Source organism: Balaenoptera musculus, chromosome 11 (genome assembly GCF_009873245.2).
Source record: "Balaenoptera musculus isolate JJ_BM4_2016_0621 chromosome 11, mBalMus1.pri.v3, whole genome shotgun sequence".
In the NCBI taxonomy this organism is placed as follows: Eukaryota; Metazoa; Chordata; class Mammalia; order Artiodactyla; family Balaenopteridae; genus Balaenoptera; species Balaenoptera musculus.
This window is the reverse complement of record NC_045795.1, coordinates 92428421-92447291: the sequence shown is the minus strand read 5'-3', so window position 1 is coordinate 92447291 and position 18871 is coordinate 92428421. Positions and strand designations below refer to the sequence as shown.

Here is an 18871-nt window from a genome sequence, read left to right as displayed (position 1 = left end):
TATAAATGTAAAACTGGCAGTTCCTCAAATGTTAGACATACAGTTACCACATAACCCACTAATTCCACTCCTAGGTAGAGACCCATGAGAAATGAAAATGTATGTCCACACAAAAATGTGTACACAAATGTTCACGGAACAGCCAGAAAAAGGCAAATAACCCAAATGGCCATCAACTAGTAAGTGAATAAATAAAACGTGACATAACCATACAGTGGAATCTTATTCAGGAATACAATGAAATGAAGAATACATGCTACAAAATGGATGAATCTTAAAAACAATGCTAAGTGAAAGAAGCCAGTCACAAAAAGCCATTCCATTTATATGAAATGTCCAGAATAGGCAGATCAATAGAGACAAAATGCAGATTAGCCTAAGGCTGAGGGTGGAGCCTGGGGAAATAAGAGCGACTGCCGATGGGTACGGTGCTCCTTCTTGAGGTGATGAAATTGTTCTAAAATCAATTGTGCTGACGGTTGCCCAACTCTGCTAATCTACTAAAAACCAATGTATTGAGCACTTCCAGTAGGTGAATTGTACGATACATGAATTATATCTCAATATATCATTTTTTTTTTTTAAAAAGCAATCTACATCAGGACAAACTTGGAGTACGCGAAGCTGTGCCCATACTTGGGATTTAATAGGAGAACATCTCCAGCTTTTCACAGATTCTCAAGGGGTTAATGACCCAGCAGAGGGTAAGAACCAGCGATCACTGTGCTGAATGGCAATGAACAGCATCCTTGTAAGGTTCTCTTCTTGTGGACACTGCCTTCTGTTTATCACTCTGAGAGGGATAGGAAGAGTATTCAGAACAAGAGAAGCTTCTCCTCTAATTCTTTTTTTTTTTAATTTCATGTTTTGGCATTTTTGTTAGCATTAATCATTCCCTTCTCTGCCGTCTAATTTTATTAAGCACCTAAGTGCCTAGTGTATGCTAGACACTTGGATACGAACTTTTCCATAGCCATTACTTTCTTTACAATTCCTTTAACGTTCCCTATAATACAATATTTAAGAACATAGTCTTTTGCGTTACACAGACATTTCTGTGTTCTCCGGTTGTAACAGCACCCAAGCTGCAGTTGTCACTTTCACAGCCCAGCTCTGGCTGAGCAGGTAAACAGCCATGATACACAGGAGTAATGAAACACAAAGGAATCCTCAGAGAGAGGGGCCCTGTGGTAAAAGCCTCCCAGTGCCACGGAGACTTCCACTACCCAAGGCTGTGTCCAAGAGTCAGAATTGCCAGAACAGCCCTATCTGGCTCTGCAACGGTGCTCGCTGACTTGTGGTAAGTTGTTTAAATTCTCTGAGCCTCATTTCTTTACCTCTAGGAAAGGTCAAATAATAATACCTATCTCACAGGGGTTTTGGTGAAGGTGAAATTATGTAACATGAGTATTTAGCATTATAGACGGCATGTAGTCAGCACTCAACAAGTGTTGGCCACTATTAATACTTTTGTTGATTTTTTGTGTTTTCAAGATTTTTTTTTTTAATGTGGACCATTTTTAAACTCTTTATTGAACTTGTTACAATGTTGCTTCTGTTTTATGTTTTGGTTTTTTGGCCATGAGGCATGTGGGATCTTAGCCCCCCAACCAGGGATTGATCCTGCACCCCCTGCATTGGAAGGTGAAGTCTTAACCACTGGACCGCCAGGGGAAGTCCCTGTTGATTTTAAGAGTGAGCTTTTGTTCCATTTTCAGTCTAGTAAATGGAAATGCTTTTTTATGCAACAAAACTAAAAGTCAAATTTAATAAAATAACCAAAGAAGACTGGTCTGATTTCTCAATACCTTTAATAAAATTTACTATGCATTGAGTGAATTTCAAACGTTCCATTTTCTAGAATTTCTTTTCAATTGTTTATTCAATTGACCAGGAGATCTCTCAGATTTGGGAAGGAGGGAGAGAGTAAAGGAAACTAGAAATATTGAGCTACTTAAGCTTAACGTTTGGTTTGTTCACCTAAACATAGCACGTCTTAGCTAACCACTGACTACTGAGAACTTACAACTGATAAGCCGTTAAAAAAAAAAAGAAGAAAAAAGAAAACTCAGATGTCATTTCCATGGGCAACCAGAACAAATCCTTTACCAAATCCTGTGCAAAAGCTTCCAGAACGACGATGACGTTGTGGATTCCGAGAACCCCAGCCAGGCCGCATATACCACCCTGACTCACTTGAGATAAGCCGTTTTGGACTCATACCTCGGGACAAGACTATCGCCTCCACGGAGGGTGGTGGGATCTAGCTCAAAGATGGACGAGATGTCATTGCCTTCGGGCACAGAGACCAGGGAGTACACCATCTTCTCTTGGGCGTTTCGCAACCTGCTTCGGGAGGCATCCTGATCAGGGTCCAGCTGAGGAGGAAAAGTCATCAAGTCAAGGATTGCACGTGCCACGGCCTTCCCTCACTACAATCACTGCACAGCCCACAGGAACAGGGAAGAAACAACAGTGAGCGTCAGTAGTTGGCAGGAAGAGCATCACAGTTTCAGAGCAGTCATCGAAGATGATAGTTGGCCACCCACGCCAAGAAGATTGACACTCTACCTCCTGGTGTTGCAATAAAAATGCTTAAGCAACGTGGGGTTGCATTACTAGCTCTCCTCGGGCAGAGTGCTACAGGCGGTACACCCCTGCGCAGCGGTCGGGAGACAGGAGAAGCACTGTGAGAAAACTTAGCCTGTGGATTTTGTCATGGGCGGTTGTGTTAACCGACAGTGAAACTGTCTAGCGAGAATATGATACAGCTACTTCCCAGGAGAAAAAAAACAATGCAGTGAAATAAACCTGAATCCAAGTGTTTGCAAGCAGCTATCCCCGTGTGGCCAAGAAAAATATTTGAGAAGTCAGACTAGCCCTGAAAAAATGTTCCTAATTAATCAATTGCTGACGACAATTCAGGGGAAAAGGGGCCCCTCCTGCTACGTGAGGGATTTGGCTGAGACTGAAGAAAATCTCTGACAGTGAAGGCTGAAGAACAAGGATGAAAGCTTTCCCAAGAAACTGTAAAAACACATCTAGTCTCCAAAGGCCATCTGCCTAAGAAGCCTGAAGCAGCATGCTGGGCCTAGCGTCTGCTCTGACAGGCTTCACAAGGTGGCTCTCCGCCGTGCGACTCTATACGGGATCATTTTTCATGTTTAACATCCTTGCAAGATGACAATATCCACCTGTATGTACTAGGAAAATCACATTTCCCTTGTCTCTATCTTGCTTTGCTTAGGCTGAGGCCCTGCTTCCTTTCCAAATGGAATGGAGAAAAGAAAAGCAAATCTAACAGGCAAAGGAGAGCGCATAAGACAATTTCGTTCCATGGGGCCTGAGCTCTAGGACTGTAGGCAACAGTTTGCTTTTTCAGTTCATCAGCAGCCCCAGCCTTTGTCTATAAAAAAAAAAAAAAAAGGAAGGAAGGGAGGGAGGGACGGAAGAAAGAAAAGAAAATGCAAACAATTCTTCTAATACCCCCAACCTCTGTCTTCCCCCTCTCACACTCCCTCCTCTCACACCCTGTACCTCTGGCTAAACAAACCCCATTCGCTATTCCACCTACACTAACGTAAGAATCCACTGGAGAGGATCAGGGCATCTCCAGAGCTCAGCTCAGGAGAAAGCACTCTGAACAGAATTCGTCCTCTTCTAACCACTGTTATCTGCAAAGGGTTGCACACACCACTTTCAAAATATAAACCCTGTCCCGGTTCTGGTGTGAGACACGGGGCTCAGCTACAGACTGGCAGCTAAATTTCAGACCTGCCACACGTCCGAAGAAAAATGCCAACTGCACTGAGTCCCCTGCATCCGCACTGTGACTGAGAAAGGTGCCCTCATCCTCCCGAGTGCGGTCGGCGTTTGCCACCTAGTGGGAGGAAAGGCACATGTGCAGAAGGCCGTCAGACCAGAGCCAGCTCGGGTTCTTCTTTCTGTCCCTGTGGCGTCAAGCCCGTGGCTCGAGGGGGCTGCTGAATTTAGAAAGAGGAGAGCGACAAAGCTGAATGGGGTCCCAGGCAAAACCACAGGCACGGGGTGCCAGTCTCAGGAAATACGCGACCAATAAGCAGAGCAGAAAGAGAGGCTTCCTCTCCCACACTCCCGAGTCTCCCAGCCAAGAAGACGGTGAAGGACCCTCCCAACGCTGACACCTTCCTCCCAGAGGCAGGAGCTGCGCTGCTGGCCTTGTGGGTGCAGGGTGAGCCCCCCGCACACACCCCTCCTCCACGCGAGGACCGCCACCCAAGCAACACCCCGAGTAGCCAAAGCAACGCAGCCCAGACCTGCAGCCAGACCCATGCCACATGGCACTGCCCTGGCACGGAGAAGCACGAAAGAGTAGAAAGATGACTGCACTCCCAGAGACCCTGAGGCATGTGGCCAGTGAGGACCACTCTCTGCTTCTTCACCCGTCAAACAAAGATGGAGAGACCTGTCCCAATTCCTTCGTGCAACTGCTGTGCAGCCCAGAGGAACTGGTGGATGGAAAGGCACTGAAAATGGTAATCATCCTTTGCAACTTACAAAAATGCCATTTATTAAGCGTTTACTATGGGCTAGGCACTTCATTTGCACAACATCTCACTTCGTCCTTACAACCAGCACATTGTCCACAACTACAGATGAGGGAATTCAGTCTCAGAGAGGGCAAGTAACCTGTCCAGAGTCACACAGGTCATAAGCGGTGGGTCCGCTATTTAAACCCAAGTCTCTCTCTCTCGCCCTACTTTTGATCACTGTGTCCTTCCCCCTGCACTGCACATGCCTGTCTTTCCCTCGCACATGAACAGGCCAGGAGAGCAGTCCCGTTCCACACAGAGCTCAAGGTTCACTCGGACATCAGCTCTCCCTGAAAGAAACCATGGTTCTCCTTCAAAGTCACCTCTGAGGGGAGCCTTAGTCCCCCAGCAAGTCCAGTAACTAACTAATGGTGGGACACCCTCAGCTAGAACTGCTCTGTGTTTCTTCCAAAGCTAACATTCTGCCCAAACGTAATTAGAAGCTTCATGGCTGCTGAAGAATTCACAGCACTTTCGATGACAATTACATTCTGTATTATCTCCACCCCAACTCCCTTCATTAATGTACCTATGTTAATATCCAATTTTTTCAAAATTTTACGAAAAGTAATACCCTCAATACCACCTAGCATATTCACCATCAAGATGATCACACGGACACACAACGTCAAACAGAGCAGCAACCATTTGGGTCTTTGTTTTGTTAATCCTAGACCAGAACGAAGCACTCCACAAGAGAACTGCATGACTTACACCCATCATTTCCCTGTAACACAACCACTTCCCTCTTCAACCTGTAACTGTGGACACCTGAACCCCAACCCAAGTGCCTCCATATCAGCATTAATTGGCAATATGGCCTCCAAAGAAGGATCCAGCTGGCATTAAAATTCCAAACCACATAATAAGGTCTATTTCTGACTTTGCAGAAAGGACAGATGGTTAGACAACTGAGTGTCTAATCAGCGGTCATGCCTCATGTGCTACCTCCACACTCTAAACGACAGTGTCCACCTTATACACTCATTCCTTGAAGACATCTGAGTGAGTCATAGATTCACGTCAACAGCAATGAGACACTGGCATGTAAAAGGCTGGCTTCTACAGGGACCATCACTGTCTCCAACCTAGCAATATTCCAAGAGATACCGTGAACTTCTGCAACTTAGAGATGGAGACCCCTTGACTAAGCACACAGAAAGAGCATCATGACCAACAGTCTCTTGGACCAACCAGGACACAAGGGGGTATGACTGCCCTCAAGGGAAGCACAGAACAAGATCCTCTGTTAAGACAGCGTAAGGTCTCCCCTTCCCCAGCACTCAGTGACCACGGGGGCAGTTTCTTACATGGGGTTCCAGATCACATGTCCTCACCCTATCAGACGAAGACAAGAAGGCTCTTGTCCATACTTACCGAAGGCTGAAACTCCAGGCATTCTTCCTCAAAGTCAGGGTCTACCTGATGAAAAAGAATCATTAGGAAATTAAAACATCCATTGCTTTCTCAAGGACTTGGCCCCGCTAGCAGGAGACTTCAAGGCCTGCGAATATCTTTGGACAGCTAAGAACTTCTCCCTTCCCTCTGTTCACGAAACCAGCATGCCACAATCATAACACACATCACACGAGTACAACACACATGGAACAATCTACCAGTCACCGATAGATGGCTCTCAAATGTAGACAGAGGAACACAAAGAATCCACTAGCAAAGCAACAGTTAAAAGCCTGAAATAAATAAAAGATCAGTATCCAGTCATTGATAATCCTGCTTATTTCTAGTTAGAAATAAAAAAATGTCTGCCTTCCAGCAAGAACTACATTCGCCCCAGGACATAACAGATAATGCAACCACCATTGATCTCTGGCAAACCATGTAATCAACATTTCTCACAGCTGGTTAGCTGGGTCCATAATTTCCTATGGCTCCATTTTAAATTTCAACTTAGTCTTCATCTTCGGCTCTTCAATATTTCAAAATCATCAGTTCATACAAGTGTCAGGCATCCCAGGGGGGTTGGCACATTTAGATTCAGCCTTCCTTGGGGTCAGCTGCAGAAGCAACACTGACACCCAGGCATCAGCTTGAAAATCTCTGAGCAGTCTCACCAGTGGTACCAGACGACAGGAGGCGTGCCTTGATGTACGGCTAGAATCTGGTATGAATATGCATCGTACATCTTCCAGCAGATCAGAGTAAAACTCAACATCTGTCACACAGTAACACGGCTCCTTAATTTAATACAAAAACTAAAAGGGAAATTCCTCCCATCCTTCAGTGTTGAGTCTTGCCTTTCCTCAAAAACCCTTCATGGTCATTTAAAATACATCGCCTTGATTTTTTACATTCCTGTAAGTAAAAGACCCTGTCTATTCCACTAAAGCTCTGAGTAACCAGGCTTTATAAAATTACCTAATTCTTTATGGGCTTTAATGCTTCCAGCTTTACATACCATGTTTCACTGCAGTCAAGTCTTGGTCATTCATATTAGGATCAGGGTTGGTAAATAAGATGCGGTGAGAGTAGTAAACAAGAGCAAAATGGAAAGATAATCCTAAAACCCTGATTAGCATGATTTTTTTTAAGATCTATTCTCTTAGCCACTGTCAAATACAGCTGACCCTTGAACAATGCGGGAGTTCACACGTGTATAATTTATAGTTGGCCCTCCAAATCTGCGGTTCCCCGTCTGCAGTTCTTCTGCATCCTCGGATTCAACCAGCCACAGACCGCGTAGCACTGCAGTGTTTACTACTGAAAAATATCCACAGGTAACTGGACCCGTTCAGAGTTCAAACCCGCGTCGTTCAGAGTCAAATGTATACAACACAGTATATTATTAAATAAAGTCACCAGGATGGACATTACATTCCCACGACAGCATTATTTTCTAACTGACCTTCTCCCCACATCTTGATCAGAATCCCTGTCAAATACTAAAATGTGTTCACGACTTTTGCCTCTTCTTGTCTATAAGCAGGGAAATGAGGTGGAAGGAAACACAAAAGCAGAAGGAAAAGCTAGGTAACTGAGCATTACCCTCAGCCCCTAACTACTCAACGGCTACAGGTAAGTGAGGAAAGAGGACTACATCATCCTTGAAAGAGAAAAACTATGGGGCTGCCACTTACCTCTGCTGCTAAGTAATGCCCTGTAGCAAGATGCTTGAAACGGAAGAGGCTGTTCCAATACCCTGCTCCACCCCGACACGGGTCATGCTGGACCACCTGCAAGAGGAGAAATGATCAACAGGAGTGGAAGAAATGTCAATCCAAATAAGGACAACACTGAATCTGAGACATCACACAGAAGTCATAGTTCAGGAGTGGTGTTTAAGCTGAAAAAAATCATTATCTTCCAACAAACCCGTTAACAAGTACCATATGTATCGTTAAACGATGTTTCTCCAAAGAAAAAAGAGTCCCCTAATTAACATGAAATGGTTGTAAGACAAAGTTCAGTGGTTTTCGGATTATTTGCCTTAATCATAAGGAAGAAGTTAAGATCCTGGACTTCATCCACAAGAAGCAAAACAAACCAAAAAAAGAATCTCACGGAAAACTGTAACAGCAATTTATCCATGCACTCATGCACTATAATACATCCACACGCCTGTGCTTTGAAACTGGACACTCACAGTGCCTGGGGCAATTCAGCATACAAATAGATGTAACTGCAGCTTCTGCTCATGATGGAATAACTGGCACCGGTAGTTGGTGCCATGAATAGACACCTCACACAATACATGAACATGCCACAGACAACGAGAAAACTGAGTAAGATATACAAAACAACTGGGTTCAGATGGTGGATGACAGGGAGTGCACAACTGTGGTCTCTGAGGACAGGGAAATAAGGCGATCTCCACGACTGCTGCAGCTTTCTGCTGGGAGGTCCCCCTCTCTGGACAGTGGCATCGAAAAGAAGTATTCAAGCGGAGGAGACCAGTCTCACTGAGGTGAGGAGATACGTCAGAACTTAAGGAGGCTGAGGTGACTGGAATTTGTCAGGGCAGAATACAGAGCTCCCCCAGAAAAAAAGTTCCAGAAATCAGCACAGGGGGCCTCCTTTACTCTTTGGCTAAGTACCAAGCTGCATATGTGTAAGGCGAGACCCCACAAGGCCAAATAAAAAATGAGAGGGTAGTCGCAAGCTCAACAATCCAGGAGTTCACACAGGACTAGAAGGTGTTCTGATTCTAACAAGCCAGGGGAGAGGCCGGTTGAACACCTGGGGCATTCAGTAGCGACGTCAAAAGGCTCGCCCCTTAGTAGCAGGGCTAGTCAAGCCCTAAAAAAATGCTACAGTACACTTGACCTAATGAAGCTTTAAAACAAACCTCCAAAGGATCAAAGTGATCTACAAGTAACTTTGTCTGGCAAAACAAAATTCAATACTCTTCAAAGGAAGGCAACAGATGCAGACAGTCAACAAAGGAGCATCAGGACATTCAGCATACTGTCATAAAGCAGTGGACAGGCAAGAATCAGGAAAATGTAACCTGTCAGACAATATCGAATGACCCAGTATGTCCATGTGGGTTGGTGGAGGCTAGAGAAATACGTAACAGTGACCCCCAAATTTTCCCATTTTGATACACACCCACACATTTTAAGAAACTCAGTGGTTTCAAAGTAGGATAAATACACATACACACACTCACACATGCATCAAGACACAGCATAATTAGGTTAATGTAAACCAGAAATAAAAAGAAAAAATTTTACAGTAGCTAGGGAAAAAAAGAGACACTATATGCAGCGAACAAAAGAAAAGAAAACCACTGAATTCACATCAGAAAATAATGCATGCAAGACAACAATGGATGAACACCTTCAAGTACAAAAAGAAAAAACTGTCTATGTAAAATTCTACATTCAACAGAAATACCCTTCATGAATGAAGGCCATATGGAGAAATCAGAACCTTTAATACACTGCAGGTGGGAACATACACTAGTGCCTTCAAGACAGTCTGGCATTTCCTCAAAAGGTTAAACAAAGTAACCATATGACCCACAATTAAACTCCTCACAGAAACTTGTGCATGAATGTTCACAGCAGCATTATTCACAACAGCCAAAAAGCAGAAACAATCCAAATGACCATAAATAGTAAATAAAATATGGTATATCCATACAGTGGAATATTATTTGACAATAAAAAGAAATGAAATACAGATATGCATGGCAACATGGATAAACTGTAAAAACTTTATGCTAGGTAAGAGAAGTCAGGTACAAAGGACCACACATTGTAGGATACCATTTATACGAAATGTTCAACCTGGGCAAATCTATAGAGATAGAAAGTGGACCAGTTACCAGAGGTGGGGAGGGGCAAACCTGAAGAGAGATGAGGTGTGACCTGCTATGGCTCAGGGATTCTTCTGGGTCAACTAAAAACCACTGAGAACTACACACTGTACATTTGTGAATTGTGTGACATATGAATTGTATCTCAATGAAGCTGTTATTTTCAAAAACGAAAAATAAACTGATTTTTTTAAATGAAGGTGAAATAAAGATATTCACGGACAAATATAAAGCTGTTTTCTTGTCTTCAAATGAGAGCTGAGAGAATTGGCCAGTGGCAGACATGCACTACAGAAATGACAAGGGGGTTCTTTAGGCTGAAGGAAAATGATTCTAGATGAAAACTCAAATCTGCACCAAAAAATGAACAGCTGGAGATGATAGCTATGTGGGTAAAAGACTCCTGTCCTCTCGTTTTTCCATGTTTTTAAAATGCAAGTGACTCCTTAAACAAGGCAAAAAAAAAAAAAAAATGCACTATGGAGTTTATAGCACATATAGAATAAAATGCAAGAGAATCTCACCACAAAGGACAGGAAGGGAGAAACAGAAGTGCAGCTGACCCTTGAATAACACGAGTTTGAACTGCAAGGGTCCACCTACACGTGGATTTTTTTCAATATTAAATACTACAGTGCTACATGGTTGGATGAATCCACGAATACAGAGGAACCACGAACACAGAGGGCTATTAGTTATAATACATGGATTTTTAACCATGTGGAGGGTCGGAGCCCCTAACATCCGTGTTGTTCAAGATTCAACTGTATACTATTGTAAGGCTCTTACATCACGTGTAAAAAGATATGACAATATGTAAAACTGATTGGCAATAAGGTGAAGATGTATAACGAAAACCCTAAATCATGACCAGAAATATAAAACACATGGTATTGTCTTCCTTCTTTTATTTGGAAGGGGCACTTAAGTTTCTAAAATCCTCAAGAAGAAAATAAAAAAGGAAGACATTCAGTGTTTCCCTAGAGTATTCAGAGGGAAAATTGGCAGGGAACAGTTTTGGGGGGAGTAAAAATTAGACAGCTGTTGCTTCTCAGGCGAAAAGATATAGAAGACGTTCTACAGTGGACTTCTGGGTTAAGTTAGTCCATACTGCAAAAACGCTCCCCAAAAGGTTGACATGTTTACTTCATTTCAATCAGTTTGTGAGTGAAGAAGCCATGGTACTTGCTTTTAAGGTTCTAAAGTCAGTCACGGTGACTTCTGTAGGGTTCTGACATTTCTGATACTTTTTTAGTTTATGAATTAAGTCCCAAGTCCCTACAGCCTGGATATGTTGCCCTTCAGGATCTGGTCTCCTAAAACAGTTTCTGTCTTATTTCGCAAGACTATCCTCTGCTCCTCATCAAATGAGGTTACTGAGTTCTAACCCAAGGTTGCCTCACATTTCCAATTCCACGTTAGTATTTTATATGAAGTGACCTACTCCATTCATCCCTTCCTTCTGAAATACAGGTCATCCTGTCAGCACCAGCTCAGATGCTAGCTCCTCCAGGAAGTCTTCCTGAATCCCTTGCCCTGCCTCATCTACACCTCCAGAGAACAGGGAATGTGCCTCTTTGTGCTCTGGACGTGTAGATACTTCACCACCCAGTATCTTCCCATCCTATCACCAATGTGCAGTCACCTACAAATCGTGATGGGTTAGGCACTTGATTACATATTGCTGTGATAGATAACTGAGCAAGGGAAAGAAAAAAAAAAACAGAAGGAAGAGATGATCAGATGATCCAGAGAAAGAAATTTCTAACTTCAGTTGGGAGTTGGCTTCCAAGGTAGCTATTATTTTCCTCCACAGGAACATCCGGCATCCTTCTGATATGGCGTGATGCGTTTGTTTCTCTAAGTCATCCCAAGTCATCCATTGTTTTTGGAACAAGGTGGGTTTAAGCACCTGGATGTGACTTATTCCTATAAATCCGTGAATCCTCCCCCTGCCCGCCCCGCCCCATCCCTTACCTCCACCTCCCACAGGGCTTTGGAGCTAGTGGCGGACGTGGCTGACTGCCGCCCGGTAGTTCTCAGGAAGACGTGCTGCTTCTTCCTGTGCTCGTCACAGGTGAGGAACTTCTCCTGCTCGGCGTGGAACAGCCTCACGACGTCACCCTAAAAGTCAACACACGGAGGAATTAAGGAAAACGCATTTAAAAAGAGAACCAAAGAGGAGCCAAGTGCTGCCCAGCCTGTAACGTATCAAACTTACCCCCTTTAATATGTCATCTTTGTTATCACTCCATTTCATGAAAAGGACTATTTTCCAGCTTGTATTGCAGTTGACGGAATTGACCTAGAAAACAAATTAGAGTTATATTTTCACATACCCCTCAACAACTGTGGTCTCCTGCGCCCAAATGCCTCATTTCTGCCCAAGAAGCAAGGCTGTGCTTCAGCCCTCCAAGCCTAAAGATTGACACCATTAAGATCATAGAACCTGCAAATTCAATTGGCCTGATAGAAGTCTTCGGTAGTAAATGGTTTATTTGTACCAGTCAGTATGTATGCTGCAACTCTGGCTAACAGAACCAAGCTTCCTGCCCTCCTGGAATGATATCTTCTTCTTCTTTTTTTTTTCCCCAAGTCTCTTGGACTATAGCCAAAAAGTAAAGGCCCAGTGAAAACAAGTATGTATAAAATGAGATGAGCTACAAAGGCAAAAAAAAAAAGTCCAATGTATACATTCTAAAATGTTAATGATACAGCCATTGTTTGTACACAAAATATATGCCAGGCACTGGGCTAACATTCACTAATACATTTTATCCTCAGCGACACCCTAAAAAATAGCAATAACCGTCATGCCCATTTCAGAGGTAGGAAAACTGATGCCCAGGGAGACTGGGTAATGAACCTACAGTCACAGAGGTAGGGAAGGGCAGATTCAGGATTTGAATCCGTATCTGTCAGTTTCCAGAGCTTGTGTCCTCCAAACAAACATTAGGCAAACATTTATGTCACAATCAAGTTATTGCCCTTGTGTCCTATAATTGCCAATTAAGTTAAGTAGATCTATTGCCAAAAGTAAGATATCACGCTCACAGGGCTGCCGATGGCCGGCAGTGTCCCCTTCTTATGAATTAGCAAAAGACACACTCTTTAGGGAGACCAATTAGAAAAGGGTACCCCTCTGGCTAAAAACGCTTGGTAAAGGGGGCCCTTCTCTCGTTAAAGAAATTAGAAAACAATCCCCCAGGGATACAAAGCTTAGCAAACTGAGCCCTCAGGTGACTATCAGCCCCCACCCAATGAACAGGCTTATATAACCTCATGCGGCAGGCCTGGCTCTCGGTTTGTTCACCTGCAGAATGGGTACACTGCCCCGAGTCACTACTCAGGTCACTGTGAGCACGCACATGCTCTGGCCCCAGGAAGGTCTGCTCCTGCAGCATATGCCTGCCCACAAGCCATAACTCGATTTCCCTTACCTCGTTGCAGCCTGGGTTATCCACCAGCTGATGACTGCTGGCATGTAAGGGCTGGCCAGCATTCACGGGGTTCAGAACAACCTTGTCACCTATGACCACCTGGGAAGGAAAGGACCAATAGAGCATTTCACAAAACAGGTCAGGACTGCAGACTGACCAGTGGCTAGTTCTGGCAGGAGCTGTAAGAGCCTGCATAGAAGAAGGCCCAGCTTCCAGCAAGCAGAACGATACAGCACAAATGCACAATTAACTCGGCTCAATATTCTATCATAACCTAAACGGGAAAAGAATTTGAAAAAGAATGGATACTTGTATGGGTATAACTAAATCGCTTTGCTATACACCTGTAACTAACACATCATTGTTAATCAACTATACTCCAATATAAAATAAAAATTTTTTAATATATAAAGAATGGAATTTCAAAAAAATTAAAAATTTAAAAAAGATTTTAAAACCCCGAAGCCTGACCCTGACCAGGAAGGGGTGATGTTCACAAGCCTAAGGGTAAATTTTTGCCCACAATTGTCAATGATTATCCAAAGGCGATCTCAAAGTCAGTCCAGAGCAGGAAGAAAAAAATCGGATCTTCGTTAGCTTCAGTTAAGGCAGTTGTACAAATAAGCTCTAACTAAATTTTAGGAGTAGAAGCAGATTATTGCCTGAAGTAAGTCTTTATCTTTGAAAGAATAAAGCTATAAATTTATATTTCTAAAGCAATGACTTCTATACTTTTTTGAAAAGTCGTATTAAGAAATACGTTTTCTATTACGACTCAGTCATACATACAGACTTATGTGGCTATATGTGTATATGTATGTATGTGTATATACATATATGCATGTACATATAGATAGATATAGAGATCTCTATTTATCTAAAAAAAAAAAGTCACCCCCCCCAAACAATCTTATCCCCATTATGTTTAACACAGCTTGATACTGCCTATTCTATTCCACTTTCTAAAATGAGAGTCACAAGCTACTAAATTGATCTCTTGGCCCATGAGTAGATGAATACCTGTCCTTTGAAAGACACTATTCTACAAGTATTCAAGTCCATCTTACTTTCTCAACTAAGGCACAGCTAAACAGGTAAGCTTAAAGGACAGGAAAGCAAGGGACTTGCTACAAATGCAGTTCAGAGCAAAGCACCCCTGTCTTTTATTATGGGAGTGGAAGGAAGAAGAATGGAAAGGATGGTTTCCTAAGATGTAAAACACACCTATTCTCGGTTTGATACATTTGGGGAACACATACAACTAAATTTTCTCTAACTCAAAATATATGCAAGTTAAATATGTCAAGAAACCCAACCCTCTAGGTGAAACCTAAGCTTTACTGGACTCGTTCTTCTATACTCAGGTGACGATCACTATGCACTGTACACCAGCTGCGAGGGGGCCGCTCAGGTACTAGATGCTTCAGGTATATTGTATATACTTTAATATGCATGCAAGCATATAAACTAAGACATATTTAAACGACCCAAAGCTTGTATACTTAAATATTAAAAAAATGGGAAAACTCAGTTTCAGGTGAAGGCAAGTTAAGCTTTTTGACAAGGTTTCACACTGTTTAAATACATATTTCTTTTTGGTAGAAAACAACTATTTCAGAATCTTAACAAGGTTGGAAATACAGTTGATAGCATTTAAACATAGTCACTGTTAAGTATATGCCCACATAATGACTTACTAAGGTAGCTAATAAGTATCAGAACTGTTCTAAGTCACCCCGGAAAGGATTTCTGGGGCTTTATAACTTAATGACCCCTCAGAAGAGCCAGCTCGGGACCAACCACAGTCACTGAAATGGAATCAGGAGCCTGCAGAGTTATGAACAAAGAGCAACTGAGGATAATCCTAAAATCCACTCTCCTTCCCTGATCTCTCTACCTCTTTTCCATCCTTCTGCCCTAACTTTATTTCCACAATAGAGAAGCATTTCTTTTCCACTACTGATCTAGAAGGACAGGGACACTTCCCAGGACACTCATACATGATAGCTGCTTTTGTGGTAAAGTTACTCAAGTAATGGGCTGCTCACATGATTTTTTTCAGAAGCCCAGTAGGAAAAAAACAGAGCTACTGTATTTAGGTCACATTGCTCTCCAAATTTCCCTGTTTCCCAAACACTGGTTTCCATAGTGATTTCCTTCTCCTCATACAGGATAAGCCTCTGGCTCCAACTTTAAATTTCTCTTAGTTGACTCTAGTGTACAGTTATGGTTGGAGGCCTGGCACGGAGCACGCCCTGGGCTGGGCGTGTGCACTTACACTGTCTCCGATGGATCGCAGCTTGTAGAACGGCTGAATGTAAAACCAGGACCCTTCGTTGCCAGCCTCATCCAACGTTACTCTCATGGCATTCTTCTCCAGCAGAGCTGGAAGCCTCTTATTCACTGTTAGGTATTTATTACTTTTCAAATGCAAGAGCTGAAAACCACCAAGAGAATAAGGTGAGTGTCAGCACATCTCCGAAGCTCTACATTTCTCTCTCAGTCATGTAAGATATGTATCAAACACTCCTCCCACCACTGAGCCACCTGTGGAGTTAGAGAACCACAGAAGTGGCTAAGGCAGGGAATGATTAGGAAAGAAGGAAGAGCAAAGGGAGCAGAAGTAGAAGAGGAGAAGAAGACATTTTTCTTCCCCCAACATAGCCCTGGACACGATGGATGCCGCTCAGGTCAAGGCACCGTCAGCTAGGACAGCACTCTGCCACTGGTTAGCCGGAAGGGGTCTAACCCCAGGTAAAGGGACTAAAGAACTGCAGTCTGAATATGCCCTGACATGAAGGTGGAGCTAAGGAAGGGCACTTCTGAACAAGAGAAACAGTTCAATTTAATAAGTGACCCCATTAGGGGACTGTCAATTCATTTGGAAAAAACATGGCTGCTATGGATTTCCACCTTGAATTTCTAAGCACTCTATTCTTAATTCTTGTGTAACGGTTACATGAAGGGGATGGAAAGATGGAAGATCTAGATGGGAAAAGTCTCATAGTAAGTCTAGACCAGGAAGAGCTGACCAAGGCTTCCCAACTCAACAGGCTGTAAGAGAAGATGGAAGGGAATATGAAAGACCGTCCAATCCCTGGAGAAATGATAAGACTAGCATGGGACACCACTTCCAACTGCCAGTATCTCCCTTTTCAGGTTAACAGGTACAGTTTCTAGAACACTCCTAGGAGGCCCACAAATCTTCTTGTCTGATCCGTGAGCCCCGACATCCCCTGGCCATGATACATAAGGCAATGCCTTCCCAAGCTTCCGTGGTCCTCTGATGAGTAGCCCCTGATTCTCCATGCACCTCTCCAAGTGCTGGACTTAGCTGGTTTATAACCTGGCATTACCTACAGGTGATCCTCAAGATCTAGGCTGGGAAAATAAGAAATATTAGGTAGTAAGTATTCACAGCATACTCTGTGACAGGTACCTCTCAATCATCCTAGGCAACAGATACCATTATTATTCCCATTCTGCTAGTGAGCCAGCTGAGGCATGGCAAGAATTCTTGCCCAATACCTAACAGGAAAAAAAGTGGGAAGGAACTCCTTTGTCATTTGTAAAGTTAACATTAGTATTAGTAAAGAGAGATAAATTAGGAGTTTGGGATTAACATATACACACTATTCTATATATAAAATAAACAACAAGGACCTACGGTATAGCACAGGGAACTATATACAATATCTTATAATAACCTATAATGCAAAAAATCTGGAAAAGAATAGATATATGCACATATGTATAACTGAACCACTTTGCTATATACCTGAAACTAACACAACATTGTAAGTTAACTATACTTCAATTTTTAAAAATGGTTAAAAAAAAAAAAAGCCACATTTGGCACTGGACTTCTTCACAGTTTTCTGCAAGGATAGACCTAGGTGGATTTTTTTTTTTTTAGCAAAACCTGTTGTAGCTGTTTCTTAAATTGTGTTTTATCCTGTCAAATTTGAAGGTACCAGATATAAACAAGTAAAGCTCACAACCCGTGAGCTAAGACATGAGACCTATCATCAAATATTCTACCTGAAGGTACAGACTTGCTCTTATTACTTCTGGCGACCAGCTCGTGAACCAATTTTTACCAAATATGAAGAACTTTCAAGCAATGCAAGTTAGGCAAAAGTGCCACAGCCAGGCTCCTCTTCAGATAGGGAGCCTCCCATCTAAAAAATGTGGACAGATTTTAAATTATCAGTACAGAGGAGAGAAGTGGACTCTTGCACTGAGAAAGAACCAACTAAAAGCCCAAGAGTCCAGCCCACATCACAAGAAATGCTAGACCTTTTGCAATAAACTGGCTGTCTCCATGGAGTCCTATCTGTTCAAGCCAGGTTTCGTGTGCTTGTTTTTCATTTCACTCTTTGTAAAGCTTCAGCTCCACGACAGAACAGCGGCTTTGACCCACCTGGATCACATTGCCATACTGGATCACGGTCCCCAGCAATTTCCTGTTTTCTGTCTCATTCTGCTTCTTTTCCAAGTCTGCAGCATGCTGTACATAGAGGAGGAAGATTGGTCACAAAGAGGAAACAATGGGTTATATATTTCTCTGCCGCAAGGCAAAAGCAATATAGCCAGTTCATACAAGAACCACAGAAATAAGCAAATACCTAAGCACACCCTGAGGCGAAGTGCAATGCGCAAGGGGTCCAAGAATCCAACCCACTAGGCCTTGTTTGTTGGCCTTCTTGGCTTTTCAAAAATGTATTCATTTTTTAAGGAATTCATGGACATCTGGTTAGGGTAAGACTAAGTCACAAGCTTATGTATTTTTAAAGAAAATAGGGTAGGGTTTGGAAGGGAATTTGCATAGCCCTTTTATAATTTGTAAAGGTCTTCTTTATAGCTTTGAAGTAAAATAAAACAGGATTTAAATACTGGTTTTGTGACCAGGAATGTGTTATTTAACATTTTTGCAAGCCTCAGTTTCCTCTTTTGTAAAATGAAAATAAAAATAGTACCTTCACCTCACAGGAATCACACAGCACGGTATCTCATCGTTGCGGCATTCATGGAGTGTTAGTTATTATTGTTACATACCAATTATAATTTATTTAATTTTCACAGTAGTTCCCTGAGGAGATCATTATCCCAATTTAATAAAGAAGAAACAGACTCAGAGAGATGAAAAAGTTTGGTCGACACTGCATAGCTAGTTGAATAGGTACAAAAGGAGTACTATTTTCTCTACTACTGTGTATATTTGAAATTTTGCTTAATAATGTCATTTTTTTTTTAAATTACACATCTATTAAGTAAGTAAGAGATAATCCTCAAACCCACATTTGGGTTAACTCCAGATTTACACATTCACAAATGAGGCTGGAGATATTACTAGTGCAGCTCTGGCAGGCCAGGGAACATGGTAAAACCAGACAGAGGGTTCCCATAACAGTTTGCCAAGGCCACCAACCCGCACAGTCATTTTTCCTTCGTTCACCTGTGTAACTCTGCAAGTCTCTTAGCATATTATAACCACACTCAAGGGGAACTAGTTTCATCCTAGGCAATTAAACTGACGTTCCAATCTCTGATTTCCAAACCCAGACTAAGTAAAACAAAAG

The 18871-nt window shown here is 42.6% G+C and overlaps 1 protein-coding gene across 1 annotated transcript in view; it reads right to left on the bottom strand.

Annotated features, from left to right (window-relative positions):
* The window catches only part of ITPR1 (inositol 1,4,5-trisphosphate receptor type 1), a 320973-nt gene that overhangs the window by 175988 nt on the left and 126114 nt on the right, over window positions 1-18871 (bottom strand). The window contains 8 exon segments of the mRNA XM_036868683.1: window positions 2224-2378; window positions 5949-5993; window positions 7667-7762; window positions 11827-11973; window positions 12071-12154; window positions 13290-13388; window positions 15568-15726; window positions 17713-17799. Coding sequence (XP_036724578.1) covers window positions 2224-2378; window positions 5949-5993; window positions 7667-7762; window positions 11827-11973; window positions 12071-12154; window positions 13290-13388; window positions 15568-15726; window positions 17713-17799 — 872 coding nt within the window.